The sequence below is a fragment of the Mytilus edulis genome, chromosome 4, assembly GCF_963676685.1.
Source record: "Mytilus edulis chromosome 4, xbMytEdul2.2, whole genome shotgun sequence".
NCBI lineage: Eukaryota > Metazoa > Mollusca > Bivalvia > Mytilida > Mytilidae > Mytilus > Mytilus edulis.
In genome coordinates this window covers 84,585,525-84,603,562 of record NC_092347.1, presented here as the reverse complement: position 1 = coordinate 84,603,562, position 18,038 = coordinate 84,585,525, and the positions used below count along the sequence as shown (strand labels likewise).

At 29.4% G+C, this 18,038-nt stretch overlaps 1 protein-coding gene across 1 annotated transcript in view; it reads left to right on the top strand.

Moving 5' to 3' along the window:
- LOC139520821 (interaptin-like) overlaps positions 1 to 17,167 on the top strand; it is a 31,104-nt gene extending 13,937 nt beyond the window's left edge. The window contains exons 5-6 of the mRNA XM_071313793.1: positions 12,695 to 12,827; positions 14,424 to 17,167. Coding sequence (XP_071169894.1) covers positions 12,695 to 12,827; positions 14,424 to 15,280 — 990 coding nt within the window. The 3' untranslated portion in view covers positions 15,281 to 17,167. The remainder of the gene's footprint in view (positions 1 to 12,694; positions 12,828 to 14,423) is intronic.
- Positions 17,168 to 18,038: the final 871 nt, after the last annotated feature.

The window sequence follows — 18,038 nt, the reverse complement described above, 5'->3', positions numbered from 1 at the left end:
CTTGAAACTGTAATAGCTAGGGAAAATACCGGACTCATTCAAGCTTCACTATCAAACTGAACACACATTTGTATGTAACCTAATTTTACTGTAATCATTGACTTAGTTTTGTCTTGGCTGATTTTTTTTTAATCTGAAGCTTTAATCAAACAAAATTACACTAAGTGCCATTATCCAAATAATTGCTATGTTACATAACAAACTGACAAAATCATTAAAAAATGCTGCCACAATGAATCAAGTTTCAGTTTAAATCTTACATTATTTTGTAATTAAAGCATTTCATGTCTTAGAAACATTTGCTGCTTTTACTACAATTAGGTTAGGGTAAATTTCTAGATAACATTTTATTTAAGAGCAATTAAAGCTTAAACTGGAGACTCTCAGGAATCTGAGATGCTTACCTGGCAATATGTCCAACATTAAAATCATTGGCCACAGTAGAAGTTGTCTTTCAAGCACTAAATAGTTTTGAGCAGATCCACTTGGAGAATATTTAATAAAAAGATGATGGTCAAGTTATCGAAATATGTGGATGATTTATTGAATTATTTTTGCAACGTCAAACTATGATTTATTGGGAAAAGATTCAGTTTGACTGATTTTTATCATTCCAACTTATTTAAATTTAACTTGAAAACGAGTTCATGGACCCCTCTTTTTTCAAATGACATTCGGTTTGATTACGTGAGAAGATTATGTGTGCCAATTTTCATGAACACCTAAATAGTGCAATTTTTTAAAATTTTGATAAATATACAGCAAAAAATGATGTTTTTTTTCTACATTCATGAACATTTGATAAATATGAGTTTTTTTCTGAATAAAAAATGTATAAATTTTTAGGATACTCATAAAATACAGAAATTACAAATTATTTAACAAACAGCAATTTGTGTTAGCTTTTAAAACAAAAAAAATAGCACATGAAGGTATATTTTTTATTACATATTTGATTAAATCAGGTAAAAAATAGTCTGTATGGAATTTCTTATCAAAATGTAAATACGGGATCAAAACTGTATCGTATGCCCTTAAGGTGGCTCAGGCTTATTTGAAAGTTTCTATCAGAGGTGCCGTATTTTTTGTTATTTTTTCTTTACATAAAGTGAATCATATTGGTCGAAAAAAAATAGGGGGTCATGGACCATTTAAGCTCAAAATTTTACTTTTAAACAGGTATGTAAAAGGGACCATTTTTTAATGAAATGATTGAGAAAATAGAGGTGTTAACATATTTTGATTGGAATATCAAAAAAACGTTCTATGACACTTGGTCCAAAACTGTAATATGAAAAGCTGAAATAAGGCTCCAAAGAATGAGCAAATAAAAAACATAGGTCACCGATAAGGGAATTTTTTTTTACCTTACAACCCAAATTTTTGCGGGAAAATGGTGAAAATGGGTGAAATGTCAATTTGAGCCTTTAACAGATACAAATAATAACGAAAATATTCTTTATGTGGCATAACTACAATGATTTAACATTTCTAATCAATCAAAATTTTTAAAAATAAATATCGAATTTACAACAAATACTTTTCGTGTGCATTGTAATTCATGCGTGAAATTATGGGCAGTTGAATAGTCCCGATCCACCTTAAATTATTTTTTTCAAATTTAACTTATTAATAAATTTCAAGTCAAAACTATATCTGCAGACATAGTTATTTGATTTAGGACATATTTGATAGATTTCATTTGTGATGTTATTTAAGATAGCATTATCATATAAATAATTTTACAGAAAGAACATGCATGTAATGTTAGTATAAATTGCACTTTAAAAAGATTTATGTAAACTATGTTGTGAAGACACGCATACACAAATGTGTGCTTAAGGTTTTCGTCAGCAGGAAATTAGGGTTTAGGCAGGTAATTGTAGGATTTTTTCAATTTTACTATTAAAATGTAATATCTATGCTTCTATGGGGTGACCTACTATTTTGTCTCCACCCATTACCAAAAGTGTTGAGAAAAACTAAAGGTTGATTACTTTGAGGCATAAAAATAGGAATACGATAAACACAAGTATGTTTTATGCTCCTACTGCAGTTGGAAGTGATACCCTTGTCTATCTGTACATTTGTGACATCAAAATTAGTTTCCATTCTTTAACTTTTGTCTAAATCAAATGAAATGAAACTTATACACAATTGCTATTTACCACAAAACACAGATCAGTTTGAATAAGGGTGGAGTCACTTTTACTGTTCTTGAGAGTCCCTTTGAACCGTTATATTCAAGGGGGGGGGGGGGGGGGGGGCATCATCTGTGTCCTATGTGTTCTCCATTTATTTTAGTTTTGTTAATGATATTTAATTTGTATCAATTGAAGTATAACATTACTTTCTGGCAAGAAGTTTATTTAACATGTAATGCAATTAAAAAATATGTATGTTAGTTTTGTTACTGTGACACTGTCATTACAAATCTCCTGATTTCACAGTTCATATACAAAATTAAGTGTCTGAAATTCCATTTTTGAATTCTCAATGGAATACTTATCTACCATGTTTGACAAAAACTCCAACAAGCTATAAATGTTAAGTAACTAATTTAATGTTCTATAATGGTTGGACATTTTGTTCTTTTATTGCATTTCACCATTTAAATAATGGGAGCTGAAGATTTCAGACTTAGTAAAAACTCTATTTTCTGTCTTTAATCTATTTTTTTCATGGAATTCAGATGTCTGTTTTAGATTGCAGCCATTATTAAGCATAATGTTGTTCTATTCTGTCCCATAAATACATCCATTACAATTGGTTGAGGCTGAGTTTACAAATGATATAACAGCTAAGGTAGTGAACAATGAGATTGTGGTTATACAATTTTGAAACATTGTACACATATGAACTAAGTATATAAGGAGATGTGATATGATTACTAATGAGACAACTAACCACCAGAGACCATAATGATGTGAAGTTTTCAATATATATGCCATATTTGGGTTTTGACCTACATATTTTAGGTTCACTGAACATGGAATTGAGAGGCATTTTCCAAAGCTCACACATTCTTATTTTATTAAAATATGTGTCAATAAGGCCAACATCTTATAAGCGAGTAGTAAAGGGTTATTTTCGAGCAAAATTTTTCTGCATTTTTTATTTCAAGTGTATTTGTGTTTTGACATTTTATTTCCTGGTTTTCTTGAGTTTGGTTTGAAGTGGGTGCTTCGTTTTTTACCATTATTTCTTTTCTGTGTTTCGTGTCGGTACTCTTTATTTCTCTTGCTTGTGCTGCATTTGATTCAAAGGGAAACTAAGTCTGCCTGGATATTGTATATGTATGGTAAGCAATAAAGTCCATGAAATTACTTTGAATAATAGTTTTTCAAATCAGATACAACTAATGGACACATGGTCTTCATTTCTATTAATAATGTCTGCATGATCTCCCAGAACAGCTGTCAGTAATAACTTCTAGTACATTTTCTCTCATGCTAAGTTTTCCCCGATTTTTTTAAGGGAACATAATTAACTTAAACAGATTTTACACAAAGCATAATTATTTGTGTTAGTTTGGACTAAAATCTAAATTGGTTCATTTTGAATATGGAGGTAATTTCCTTAGTTTTTTATACAAAATAGATTTAAAAATTCTGATTAAAATTTGTTTATGTTTTAACTGAACAAACATTTATTTGTAGTTGTAAATACATACTTTACTCTTCTCACTAGCTCTTTAATGTGTAGCATAGCAATAACCAGAAATAATGATATTTATAAGTATTAATTTTGGAAATGATGCAGCACTGTAAACCAATTTTCAGATACTTTTATTTCGAGTTTAACCCTTTTCATTTTACTTTGCAGCTATTTAATTTTTACTAAAGAAAGTCGCAAAAAAAATTAATGCCCCGCAACGATAAGTTAGTTTACATTATTAATGGTTAAATAAGACTACATATGAACTATATATATATATAACTTATTTTGTAAGATGAAGTATTCTATGGTTAAATTAGACTAGATGTGAACTATATAACTTATATTTATAAAGCATATCGCAATTAGCTAATAGCATTGAGCTTTGTTGATGATTCTAATATCTGATTGTCAAAACTTGTAATGGGCTATCAAATTTAAACGATGTTTCATCTTTTACTTTGTGATTTTGATGAGAGATCTGACACATTTCCATTAGTTACAGAATAAAGAACTCCATTCAGTTAAATATTCATTATTTGAAAAGGAAGAACTATCCATTACATCATTTTTGTCAGTTTTTGATAAATTGAATTAAATTTTTACCATGTTATAGAAAAAAAACTGTCTTATTCGTCATCGGTCAATGATCAGGAAGTGTTTTTCCTTATTAGAACATTATTGGACATATCAAGTTCATTATTTCAAATCAGTATCACAGTCATTTTGATTTTCTTAATAATTTTGTTATAACAAAAAATAAGAGATGAAGAGGGCTTTTTCAATCCGAGTCTTTATTGAACAGCAACTGAGCATATTTTCTATATCAGAAGGAAAAACACATTTGGCTTGAATTCAAATATCATGATCATTCTTTGATATGAAATAGTTTTTCTTTTTTCTTTCTTTCTTTCTTTTTTTTTCTTTTTTTCTTTTCTTTTTTTCTTTTTCCCACATTAAAGATAAGTGCCTTCTGAGATTACTATTTTATTGTAACCCAATGCATTGAAGATTAGAGTCTTTTCAAAGATTACTTTTTTTGTGAGCCTGTGTCTCTCATTTTTTTCTAGTGACAAGCTATTTTTTTCAGCTTTATCTTGTTTATTGAATTACACACAGGAACAAGAATGTGTTTGTGTTAAAATCAATGCTGTTTTTATTCTGTTACTAGCTGTTTAAGATAAACCTCTTTTCTCTTTCCCTCAGATAACTTTTTTCATAAAAAATTAAAATCAAACATTTCATTTGAGAAACTATCAAACCCCCCCCTCTAACAAAAAAAGAAGTAAGAAAGAGAGAGAAAAGACAAAGATTTTAATCATCATCAGGTTATTGCCAGAGAGACTTAGACTTTGATGTTGTCCATCATTGTATTTTTGGAGGAGTAGGGTTGTTGGTGGATGGCGAATAATATTTTTTTGCTTCTACTTTCCAGCTTACTTTTTTCTTTTAATTTTCTATAAAAGTCTTTGAATAACATTTTTGCAAGAATTTTCTTTCAATTCTTTATTTTGAGAAAGCTTATATAAATTTTGTTTACTTATAAATTTTATGCCCAGTCTTAAATGTCATTAAATGTCATCAGAGCTGAAACATAAGACATTTCTAAAAGACTAAATGAGAAAACATATATAAATCAGGAATGTTTACTTATAAATTTCATGCCCAGTCTAAAGTGTAATTAAACGAAATCAGAGCTTGAACATTAGATACCTCACAGACTAAATGCATATAATATGCTAGTATTGACGTGATTGACACTATAGACATTGTGAATAGATAAATCTTGTAATTTCCTTGACATTTAGAATAAAGGATGTATGTTGACATTCAGTTAAAAACATTAATGCTTTTCTTAAAACACATCTGTAATTCCTTTTTATTAGTAATTTTATTGAATTTCATCATGTGTTTAATTTATTACCATTGATCTAGATTTTAATGATTTGAGAAATAGAACAGTTTTTTTAGAAGTTCTAGATTTGAATTACCTATGCATTTATGTAATAGTGTTTTTCTTCATATTTTATCATGCTTTCTGTGTTAGATCTTGAATAAGGTTAAAATAGGAAAGGACTTTTCCTTATTGTCAACACATGGATTTATGTTTCACTTCCCTAAAATCAATAAAAACTTAGGTATTAATTTATTGAATTTTTGTTGAAATTTTAAATTTGTGCTTTTCATGACATCATGAAAAGAATGCTTAATTACATTGTACACACACATTTTCAACTTAAAGTACAAATTTCCAGTCTAGTCATTGTTATTTTTGTCAAATACTCCTAATGTTTAAGCTAGAAATAGGGACCTTTTATGTCCAAATTAGAAAGTTACTGTATGATCCGTGTTTATTGAGGTTTTAGTATATTTATAGTCAGTAGGCAGTTTTATTCACATTTACTTAAAGGGAAATTCCGCGATTTTTTACTTATCATCTAATTATGTTCATCTTAACATAAAAAACACATTTGCAAAGTTTTAAATTTATATTCCTTCTAATAACGTATAAAATCAAGTATTTGTAACTTTTTTGGTTGAATTCTCGAGTGGGTCGTGACGTATTAGCCCGATTTATTGAATTCTGGGAAAAAATAAAATCTGTTTAACTCTTATAGCTTATCGACAATATACGTAATTAAAAGCGCACAGCTGACGAATGGTCGTAGTTATTAACCACAATATAATAATGAACGAAAATGAATATGCATATACCGTTTTGTATTCATTGAATTAAACTCCTATAAAATTATATGTCTCTGTCTCTAGTAAATGTTTTTGAATAAATTTAATTAATTATTGTTGAGATTTTATTCATAAAATATTTATTGAACATTTTTACTATTTACTTGTCTATTTACCGTTATTGTTTTGATAATCATTTCAATGCAACTAATGTGTGAGCAGAGTGTGTATATTATTTTGTAAAGGTCACTGTATATTTCTCGGCTTGAGGTCAATTCGTTTACCTTGTAGCTATTTAGCCGCAGGTGTGAGTTCAAGCGTACACAGGTATAAATGTTGTTATTTGGAAAGGATAAACAGAAAGGATTAGAAAGAGTATGATGTCACGATGTTAATACACTAAGATTTAATACACGATGAGAATAAAGATTCAATAATTAAATTGTGTAAATTAATTGAAAATAAAATTCAGATTCGTAAATCCGAAAATGTATAAAAATAAAAGTAAACAATTTTTGATTACTTTCTTAGCGGCAATTGGCGTAAAGATTCAAATATGAAGTAAAAAAATAGTAGTTTTAATCTTTAATAAAAACTAAATGCAATATTACCCAATTTGATATACCATTGTACATCTGTTTGATATCATTGACTTTACCGGAATTTCTTAACTTGTATTCAAATCTGGCTGTGTTTAAATGCTAATGAAACTATTGCAATTTTAAAGTTTTTAATTGACAAAAAAATACAACATACATGGGGTTTTTTTTTAGTTTCTTTTTAACATTTTATTCTTACATAATTAAATTCATTTGACAATCATTTACACGAACTTTTTGTGAAAAAATACCATGTATCTAAGCTAAGGCATTATTTTTTTTTAAGGATTTTTGAGGATTTTTTTTTTTAATTCTATGATAATAGTTGTGCAATGTTGAACATGATAGCCGTCATTAATCCAAATAAGTAATACAGTAGTTGTAATAAAAGTTATATTTTAGTCATGCATAACTGATATTGACGAATTTAGAATAGTTCATCCATACATCGTTGTTCTTAAAACAATCATTATTAGTATACATGTAAGTTTCCTGACGTATAAGAGCCATTGAGGATGAGCTCCAGAGAAAGCAGACTAGTAGCGTTTCGTTCGTTTGTTTGTTGTGAAAGGAGAGGAAATGCAACCGCTTGTACAGATAAACAACAGAATTACCATACAAGCATTTATAGTCAACACAATCAGAAACAGTTCCCATCGTTAGACGGGGAATATGAAGGCTTTCAAGAATGAACAAGTGACATGTCTAACTCGAACAGTTAGAAAACTAACTATCGACATCGACCGCTTGTTCTTGATAGTTGAAATTGTATGCATATATACGTATACGTTTATGATAGTGATGAGTTCTTGTGTCTGACAAAAACTAAATTCCTTCATGGTTATATCTTGCCATACGTTTATATTGGTTTGTAAGGTGATTACTCAAAATCGTTATTTGAAAATCCTGTTTGTGAGATGTATATTCATTTCAATACAGAAATTTCGTCTATATATTTCACAAGTGTATAACACGGAGAAGCTCTGAAGGTCCATTACTCCCATTTTGTTTGGGTGTGAACCATCGATGTTGACAGCAATATCAAAGAATAAGATGATGATGGTAGAAAGAACTATGGGCGTCATGTGGCAAATATTACATGCATATCGGACAATGAGTTGTCAATCTGTATGAAAAGATTTCCAATACAACCATATTATTGAGAAGGAATGTTTACATGCTATACTCTCGTACTAGTATTACAGGGTTCTTGTGGCGTTCACCTTAGACACACATCTTTTTAACGATGTTTAAAAAAAAGACAGAACCAATTTAATGTCATATTTCCCTATTTTTTTTAAATATAACTAAAAGTCTTTCATCTGACAAGAATACCCCTATTTAGCGGACAAGTAATTTTTTCTTTTTTCTGTTATTGAATACCAAGAAAAAAAAAAAATCCCGAAATTAATTTGAAACTTTGATACTCAAAAGTTTCCCAGCAAAATATTCACATCCCTTCGGGATAATTAGTGTTCGTCCAGTGGCATATATAACAATTGTGATGACGAATTCCTTCCTTTGTTCGAGAACAATCTTATTGAAATATAAATCTGTGATTTTACTATGTCCCCAACTTCAATGTACCAAAGCAAAAGTTATACATCGACCTGTATTTAAATCAAATTGGTTCTCTTCTTGTTCTTCTGGTATACAATAGTCTATCGACATTCGATGATTACATACTGTTGGCATACGTGGACTAGTCTATTTACAACACTTTTACCCCTATTTATTCAAAATATATGTTTTTTTCTTATGTTCAATGTATACATGTATATATTTTAAATTGCGCTATAGTTCCGTAACTTTCTATCCAGTCGTATAAACGAATCGTCGGCAAGTGCGTACATATTTTTAAATCAATATTTCTGGTATGTTCCAATCTGTCCTTCACTTTTGACAATGAGTATATATTACATTTTCCCAAATTCACCCTGGGAAAAAATATTTAAATAGATTTTAATTTCATCAAATCTTATTTTTTGGGTATTATTTATATTTTTATGAATAATATTCTTTACACCAGAAATGTTATTTATAAACAAGCGTATGAGTTTGGTAATGACAAGTAAGACAGAGTTGTATATTATACATCTGATAGTTCAAAATGGAAAGTTAAATGTTATCAGCCGTGTACACTGATCAATACCTGCAGAAGTGAAACGATGCGTGAACTTGCAAGCCCGACAGGAAATCGCTTGAATACCTGGACGTGTCACCTCACACCCCTCACAATACCTTTGGAAGTAATACCTTTAGCCATGCTGGTAATCAGAAGAGGGAAGATAAAAATTTATTTGAAAACGGTTTATTACTTTAAAGAATTATGAACAAATTAGATTTTCGAAAACAATTTTCACGGAACACTTATTTATGATTTCAACTTTGACTTTTCACCTAATTCCAATATCAAGTTTAAAAACAACAGACCATGGTTAGTTAGTCGGATAAAACAACCGTACGATTGACAAGATATCGACACGCAATTACGACTACATCGGTTACTGTAGTTTTGTTTCTTTGTGGTTTATAGACATATCGTTTCATTAATCGGGAAAGAAGGACAAAATGGCGGAACTCAGAGAATTAATACTCTAAATTTAAAATCGATGGTGATCGCTTATCTAGCGGAATAAAACTTTAATATCTATGAATTTGAGCATTTTTATACAGAATGAACATAATATCAATTTTTGATTTTTTTGCGAAGTTTCCCTTTAAGTTCTAAATGACAAATTCTTATGAAACTATAACTTGTTTCAAGGGGCTGGTCAGATTTCCTTAAGTTCTAAATGACAAATTCTTATGAAACTATAACATGTTTCAAGGGGCTGGTCAGATTTTTTAGGGAGATTTCATATTTTCTGAGTAATTACTGACCAAAGGATTTGCAAGTTTACGTAATGTACATGTATATGTCGTGTACATGTTATAATTTGTTCAGGTTATTACTTGTACAAACATTTTATACAAGTAACTACTTGTATGAGGCCATCATACGAATTATTACCTGTACAAATACAATTGTACAAGTAATTACTTGTACAATTTTTACTGAGAAAAAGATAATAACTTGTACAAATCATTTTTCACCAAGGCTCGAGAGTACAAAAAAATCAGCAAGTATTTAAACATTTGTTTTTTCATTACAAATTTTATTTGTTACACTATTAGTTGTTAATTTCTAATATGGTACAAAAATTAACCAAAAAAATAAAATCCTTTTGGCCCCAGATGACTTTAAAAATGTTTATATCATTGAAATAGCTCCAAATTATCTCCCTTTGGCATTTAAATTGAAATATCTTTTTTAACTCATTGGTGACCTATATGATTTATTATTTTTTTCAAATAAGCTGTACTTAAACTAAACTATTGTAAAATTTAAGCGATTTCTGTAATTTAGTCCTTTTTTAATTTTTGATATTACCCTTTTTTTCTCCTATTAGTTGAACAGAAAAAAAGTACCTAAACAAAAATGCATTCATCTATTGAAGGCAGATTGTGAGCTTGAATGAACAGTGACCCCATATTTTTATTTTCTTTTTCTATTAGGTATATAGGATAAAGTTTATTTATAGAAAAAAATAGCGAAATCCTATATTAGAAAAAAAAATTATATCCGCGAGCCCCCTTAATGTGTAATTCAAGATGTCATGCTTACTTGTCTTCCGCAAATAAATAGGTCATTTGATCTATTAGGCTTTACTTTAGTTTCCAATATATGATATAACATGCAACTTTTTATCATGCTTTATGTTCGTAAATGAATGGTAGAAGGGTTTTATTTAATTTTTGCTTTAAAGACTTTGTCACTTTACACATAATTTAAAAAAAAAGTGGCAACAAGCTGTTTAGCTGAATTTGCTTATAGTGTCATGTTATTTTATGTTGTTACTTTGCGTCCGCCGTTTGTCTGTAATCTTTAGTCTAACATTTAAAAAATAATACTAATACACACTCAAAAAAGAGAAAAGAAAAACGAACACAATATACATTTCATAAATACATAAACTGACTAGTATCTACTGTGCAAAATTAAACAAAAAAATAAATAGATAAGAGAAAATGGTAAAAGAACAAAAAAATATCTCACAATCGACAAAAAAAATCCTTAACGTACAAACCCAAAGAAAGACGTTTTTTGATAAAACGTTTAAAGCAAAAGAAGAAACATACAGAACTCAAAGATAATGTGTTGTACAAGTTGTTATCTTTTTCTCAACAAATATTGTACAAGTAATTACTGGTACAATTATATTTGGCATCATACAATTAATTACACCTACAAAGTTTTTGTACAAGTAATAACCTGTACAAAATAATAAAATGTACACGACATATACATCAAAAATTTATTTTGAACATTATTTTTAATGTGAAACTCCATCCACCCCTTTTAATGCTACATATACACACATTAATATAGGCAGAGTCAGCACCTAATACAAAATTAAATTTCAAACCTAAAGTGTTCTGAAGGGTGTTGCATCACCAAAACAATGCTAAAGTAAGTTCAATTCCTAACAAAGTATTACAGTTAGAAACTTGAGGTTTTTAAATCACCTCCAGGCAATTTTGAGCTTTGGTGAATTTGGATATATTCGTTTAGTTCCTTTAATTTTATTTGTTTAGCACGTAATATTTTTACATATATTTTATACATGCCTAGCTTTCAGATGATTAAGTTTGAGAGATCTTGAGAGTTCCTGATGAATGGAAATCCTGAAAGGCACTTTGGAATCAGAAGTTCAGAAGCCCAAAAGTGTTATTTTGATTAACTAAGAGATGTTTGAAGAACTCTTATGTACATGCAAGTTGCAAGGGAATTGATTTTAACTGCACTTTTCAAGGTGTCAATCATGATCATGGTTCATTTCCATGCAATGTACCATATATTGTGTCAATGATTCTTGTAGATATGTAATAGACTTTTATGCAGTCTTTGTTGAGATTTGAAATGAGATAAAAGTACATTGTTACAACTGTTGAAATTTGAAGGCATATCTTTAATTTTTATGGCTGCTTTTGTCTTTCACATTGTCAATAAAGTGTAATGCTAATGCACATTAAAACGGAATAAATTTTCTTTTGAACAAGAAAATGACACATTTAAAAAATAAAGTATGGGAGTAAATGTCAGTTATATTTCCTGGTTTATTTTATAGTTTCGTAAATAGGCCAGGTTTTAACATGTCCTGTTAATTGCAAGTCAAACTATTTTGCTACATTGTAATTTTACTCCTATTGTCATAAAATAAATAGTTTGTCTTGAGACCATCTGATTCATTCCTATACATTGTACTAAATTGAAAAAGAGTATTCCTACAATTATCAAACTAAATACTAAAACTACTATTCCAAGACAGGAGCCTGTAATTTAGTGTTGTCCTAGGCCTTTGTTTATGTGTTACATATTTGTTTTTCGTTTAATTTCTGTACATAAATCAGGCCGTTAATTGTCTCTTTTGAATTGTTTTACATTGTCATTTTGGGGCCTTTTATAGCTGACTATGTGGTATAGGCTTTTCTCATTGTTGAAGGTCATATGGTGACCTATAGTTGTTAATTTCTGTGTTTTTTGGTCTCTTGTGGAGAGTTGTCTCATGATTGGCAATCATACCACATCTTCTTTTTTAATTGGATATTCTTTCTGGATTTTTATTTCTAAACATTTTTACTGTATTGCATATAAATACTTACTGAGCATTTGAAATATAGGCTTATAAATTTTGCCTTTTTTATTACAGAAAATGCGATTGAAGAAAAGAATAAAAGTGTTAACATCCCAAGTTAACGAGGCCAGACAGGAGACATCTATACAGTTGTTTGAATTAAGAGATGAAATAAATCGACTGACAGAGGAAAATCGTAATTTAAATGGTAATTGGAAATTTCTAACTACAATTGTAAATTAATATATATGTGAAGGAGGAAATCAGGTGGAATGTATTTTAATTAGAGGCCACACCATGGTTATTTTTAGTTATAATGGCTTATTTTTATGTCAGCAAATTGTATTTTATTTTAATTTGATCCAATCCTTAATTAAAATTATAAAATACAATGAGAAAGATTTTAAGGAATAGAGTATTCAAATTTGAAAAATATATCTTGATTATAGGATCAAATCATTTCTTGGAGATGTAATTGATGTGTAAACAAACCCTGGTGATTAACTTGCGCACGGAATAAAAGTGAATGACTTTTACGTAAAGTTTAAAATTTCGAGACAGTAGAAACTATCATAGTTGTACACTAACGTGATTGTAACACAGTTTAGTTGAAAATGATTTTTCGGAGAACCTTTTCATGCACCATTTGTTAGATATAAAATCTTCATAAAATAACAAAAAGATGAACCAGCAGTTATCTATGGAAAAAATGTCAATGAAAATTGGTTATAATAGATTCTACCACTGCATCGCGTGTGATACAATATTTCTCTACTTGAGACAGTCAATTTTCTAATTTAAAACGCAAGGCTTGCTGAGGTTTCAAATATTTAATATTGGACTGTCAAGAGTGGAGAAATATCTTATTTCTCAAGATTTGGTGGTAGAATCTGTTTCTCCAATGATTTTTAAACACTATTCAGTTAAAGTTAATTATACTTTTCCAATGATCTTCAAAAAGAAGTGTTCTTTGTCATTAGATATGGTTGCCTTTTTCACAATGACGTCACAATATGAAATTCAGAGGAAAGCAAGACAATTTGACGTCATTACTGAATTTTGACTAATGAACAAGTTCAACAACTATGATCAAATGAACCACATGTTGATTAAATAAGAGTAATCAATAGGTCAGGAAAAGGATAAATTGGCTAAGAATAAGTGAAAGAAATTTATTTGTTTCATATATACATGAATTCTATCTATAGCTAGGTAATCTTATTTATAAGATGTTTTTTAGTTTAATATTCATTTTTCAAGAATTTTCACTACTGATTTTTAAAATTAATTATAGATTATATTGAACATCGACGTAATGAATATGAAATGGGAAACTTTTATCATGTAAAATTAAATTATTCTCATAGAAATGATTGGGAAAAAAAGAAAAATGTTGTGCTTTTGCAGAAGGATTCTATAGAAGATGGTAAAAATAAAATTATCTATGTTGAGATAGCAACCATTTAACTTTATTGCCATAGAAATTAAAGTTACAATGCCATTATCTGTTCCCCAATCTTAAAATAAAAGTATGAAGAATTTAAGAAAATAATGATATTACTACTACCAATATTAAAAATAACAATTATAATAATCAAACATTAAAATTTCCTACCCCAGCTTTTTTTTAAATTCAGACTGTAGGTTTCTAACAAGATTGATTTATTTTTTTAATTTTCATTTGAATACTGGTAATATCAATGGTTTAAAATGTAACTGCCAAATAAGGGTAGATAACTTGTTTGAAGTCATCAAATATGCTGTATAATTTCTTCTAATTTATCTCTGTTTTGTTTTTTTACAGAGAAACTTGACAACAAAGAGGGAAGAAGACAAGTTTTCATAGAGACAGACTACCTTAGTACTAGTATCCATGGTAATAGTAGCCAGATGAAAGTTGTGCTAGAATTATCAAATCAGATTTCAGATCAGCAGAATAAAATTCAGGAACTAGAATCACAATTATTAGACAGAGAAGAATTGTTAAAATTAAACGGAATATCAACTGAACAGATTTCAAAAAGTAAGAGCAGATTTTCTGAAAATGAACATGTCAAGCAAGAGAAAGGTGCAATGAGAAAATTATCAGAGAGCATGTTTCCAGGTAATGATAATGTTTCTGATGATGAAAATAATATATTTTCTGGAGATGACAATCGTGGAGTTTCTGGTGCTAGTCGAGATTCTGGGATAGGATCAGCAGGAAAGGGAGGAAGATCCCAATTAAAGTCAAATAAAAAGAAACCGCAGTTATCTCCCCTAGATGACTCAGATGATTCATGGGCATCTGACACGCCTCTGTCTAGTCGTGATCAAAATAAAATTAGAAGTGCTCCATTAGAGACTCAGCATAAACGAGCAGCGTCAAGAAGTAGTGGTAAGACACATGAGTCTGAAGAAGACAGTTTATCGATAGATTATGATATGCCCACAGTGGTCAAATCATCGAAAATAAAGAAAAAGACATCATTCACACAGCGACTTAGAAGAGAAAATGACTCTTCAATTAGAACTCCTATTCCTTATGAAGCGTTTGGTGGGGATGAGGAAAAAAAGTCCAAAAAGGGTTACATGAAAACTAAAAACCACTTTTTCCTAACTCAGGGATCTTCACAGGGTTCTACACCTACAAATGACATCGATACTTTGTTAATGTCTTGAGTCATGTTTGTTACAATGTCAATCTGTTACATGGTTGCTACAGTGTAGCTGTAAAACAAGTCATTAGGAATGGATGCCAGTTCCTCTGTCTAAGTGACAGCATATCATCTCAGAATTGTGGTTCTTCTGTTTGTGATGTTTTGGTTGCTGTGTTACTGTGAATTCATGCTGATTTATTTTATATGAACATACACACAAAGTCACAAACCACAATGATCATATAATATTAAAACATGCCATTAGTAAATTATCATTTATTGTTAAAAAAAGAATTTAGAAACCAAGGTTCAAGCTAGAAAAATCATTTCCTGTTTTTCTATACTTGTCTACAATAGTGACAGGAATAATATGTTGGGTGTAAATTGTAAATTTAGAAGCTTTAATTTTATTATAGGACTGGAGTATAACAACATGACTGGTTATACCAAATAAAAACTCACAATACAAATTTTGAAACCATTGAATGCAGCATTGCCTAAGGTTGCGAAAATTATTTTTTCATTTTCATTGATTGTTTCTTAAATCATATAATTTCTAATGCATGCAAACATTTCTCCATTTTTGATCGTTTCCCTATAACTGATGAGTCATAATGTTCAATAGAATAAACAATTGTAGGCCTTCACTCAAGCTTATGTTTTAATTTTATCTCCAAAATTAATTGGTTGTCACAGAAGAAGCTGTAATTGGAATTCTCTCATGAACATTATGCTTTTAAAGCACTTATTTTCTGGTTTTAAATCTTAAATCAATTTAAAAGTCATTTCAGACTTTCTTCAAATTATATTTAACAAGAAGATTTTTGAATTATTCAAATTATTTGGAATTAAACCTTCTTAATATGTCTCCAGTTATAGCCTTGAAATCAATTGACAACTATTCTTCAATGTTATCATTCCTGAAAAATAAAGTTCCTTCATTTTATAATCAATTTCCCAGAAAATTTTCAATGCCATATTTAACAATAGTAGGTTCACTCTCAGATGCTTACAATAAATGAATGCTATCATTGCTGAAAATAAAGTTCCTTCATCTTATCATCAATTTCTCAGAAACTTTTCAATGTCATATTTAACTCTCAGATGCTTAAATAAATTTAACCTGCTATATATCATGTAATGAAGTTGTAGAATTGTCTTTTTTTATAAATTACATTTAGAAATACAGAACCATAGTAAAAATCAATTACCTGAACAAGGCTCAGTCTGGCTCATGAGTTTCTAAAATAGGAAACAGGTCATTGCTTCAATAGACACTTCTACATGTTAGATTTTGAAGAGCCTATATGTCTGAGTCTGTCAATGACAACAGTCAGTATATGGAAGTAGACACAAAGTTCCAATATAGCATATCCGTAGATGTAAAAAAAGTCATTACAATGACACTCTTTTTTTACTTAAAAGATGCATTGTTTGAATAATTGTCTCAGAAGAATAATTGTAAAGGATTACATGTCCTTTTCCACTAGGAAATACATTTTAAAGTTTAATAAATATGAAGTTTCAAAATCTATATTGTGATCTACCACAAAAATAAAATAATTTTTTCAAATGCTGAAATAAAAATAGTTTGATACTCTTTGACTTATTAATTAGCAGTTTAATTGTTTATTAAAAAAAATAATAACTAAAAAATACTTTAATTAGCCTTCCCGACTAAAAAAAATCAGAAACCGGAGAAAAAAAATACAAATAAATAAACTAAGTTAACACTTAGAATCAAGTACAAAATTATGTTGCATTTAACATTTACTGTGGATTTATTCATCTTCATGAGTACCAATTTTTATTGAAATTTAGGAAAACTATATTTTCCTGGATATTTGAAATCATGGTTTTTCAAAAGTATGCATAATTAAACTCATCATAGATACCAGGATTGCAATTTTATATTTATGTCAGATGAGCGTTTTTCGTTTACAAAAGACTCATCAGTGACACTGGAATACAAAAATGTTAAAAAGGCCAAATAAAGTACGAAGTTAATAGCATAAGTCTATGATTATTCAGGCAATTTGTAATTTGTTAAAGATTTAAATTTCTGGTTCACCTGTACCCAGGAAAACCATGAAATAATGTATCTAAGGAATATTGATGAATCCACAGATCAACCGAAATATGATGACTGTGTGAGGATTAATACAAATATTATCAGCAATGGGATGATTTCTAGGTTATCTCAATTGTTTTGGTTATTTATGTTCTACAGTTCTGTTTCTTTACATGGGATTAAAAATTATATTTACTTTATCCAAATAGTTGTATTGACAGATGAGTTAGAGCCTTTAACTATAGATCAATGTTCTTAATCAATGATAATTTGAAATGGAGAATCCTTCTACGTTTCTAGTTAGAATGTTTGTACTAATAATTATGAACTGTCTAGATTTTCGATTGCTTCATCTATATTACTTTGCAGTTTTATTGTCGAGCCTGCAACTTTTGTTGCAGAAAGCTAAACGTAGGGATAGTGATCCGGCGGCGGCGTTGGCGTTAGCTAACTTCTTAAAAGGTTTATATTTTAGAAGGTGAAAGACCTGGATGCTTTATACTTTGTATATAGATGCCTCATGTTACGAAGTTTCCGTCAGTCACATGTCCAATGTCCTTGACCTCATTTTCATGGTTCAGTGACCACTTGAAAAAAAAGTTCATAATTTTTGTAATGTTGAATTCTCTCTTATTATAAGTAATAGGATAACTATATTTGATATGTGCGTACCTTGCAAGGTTCTCATGCCCATCAGACAGTTTTTGCT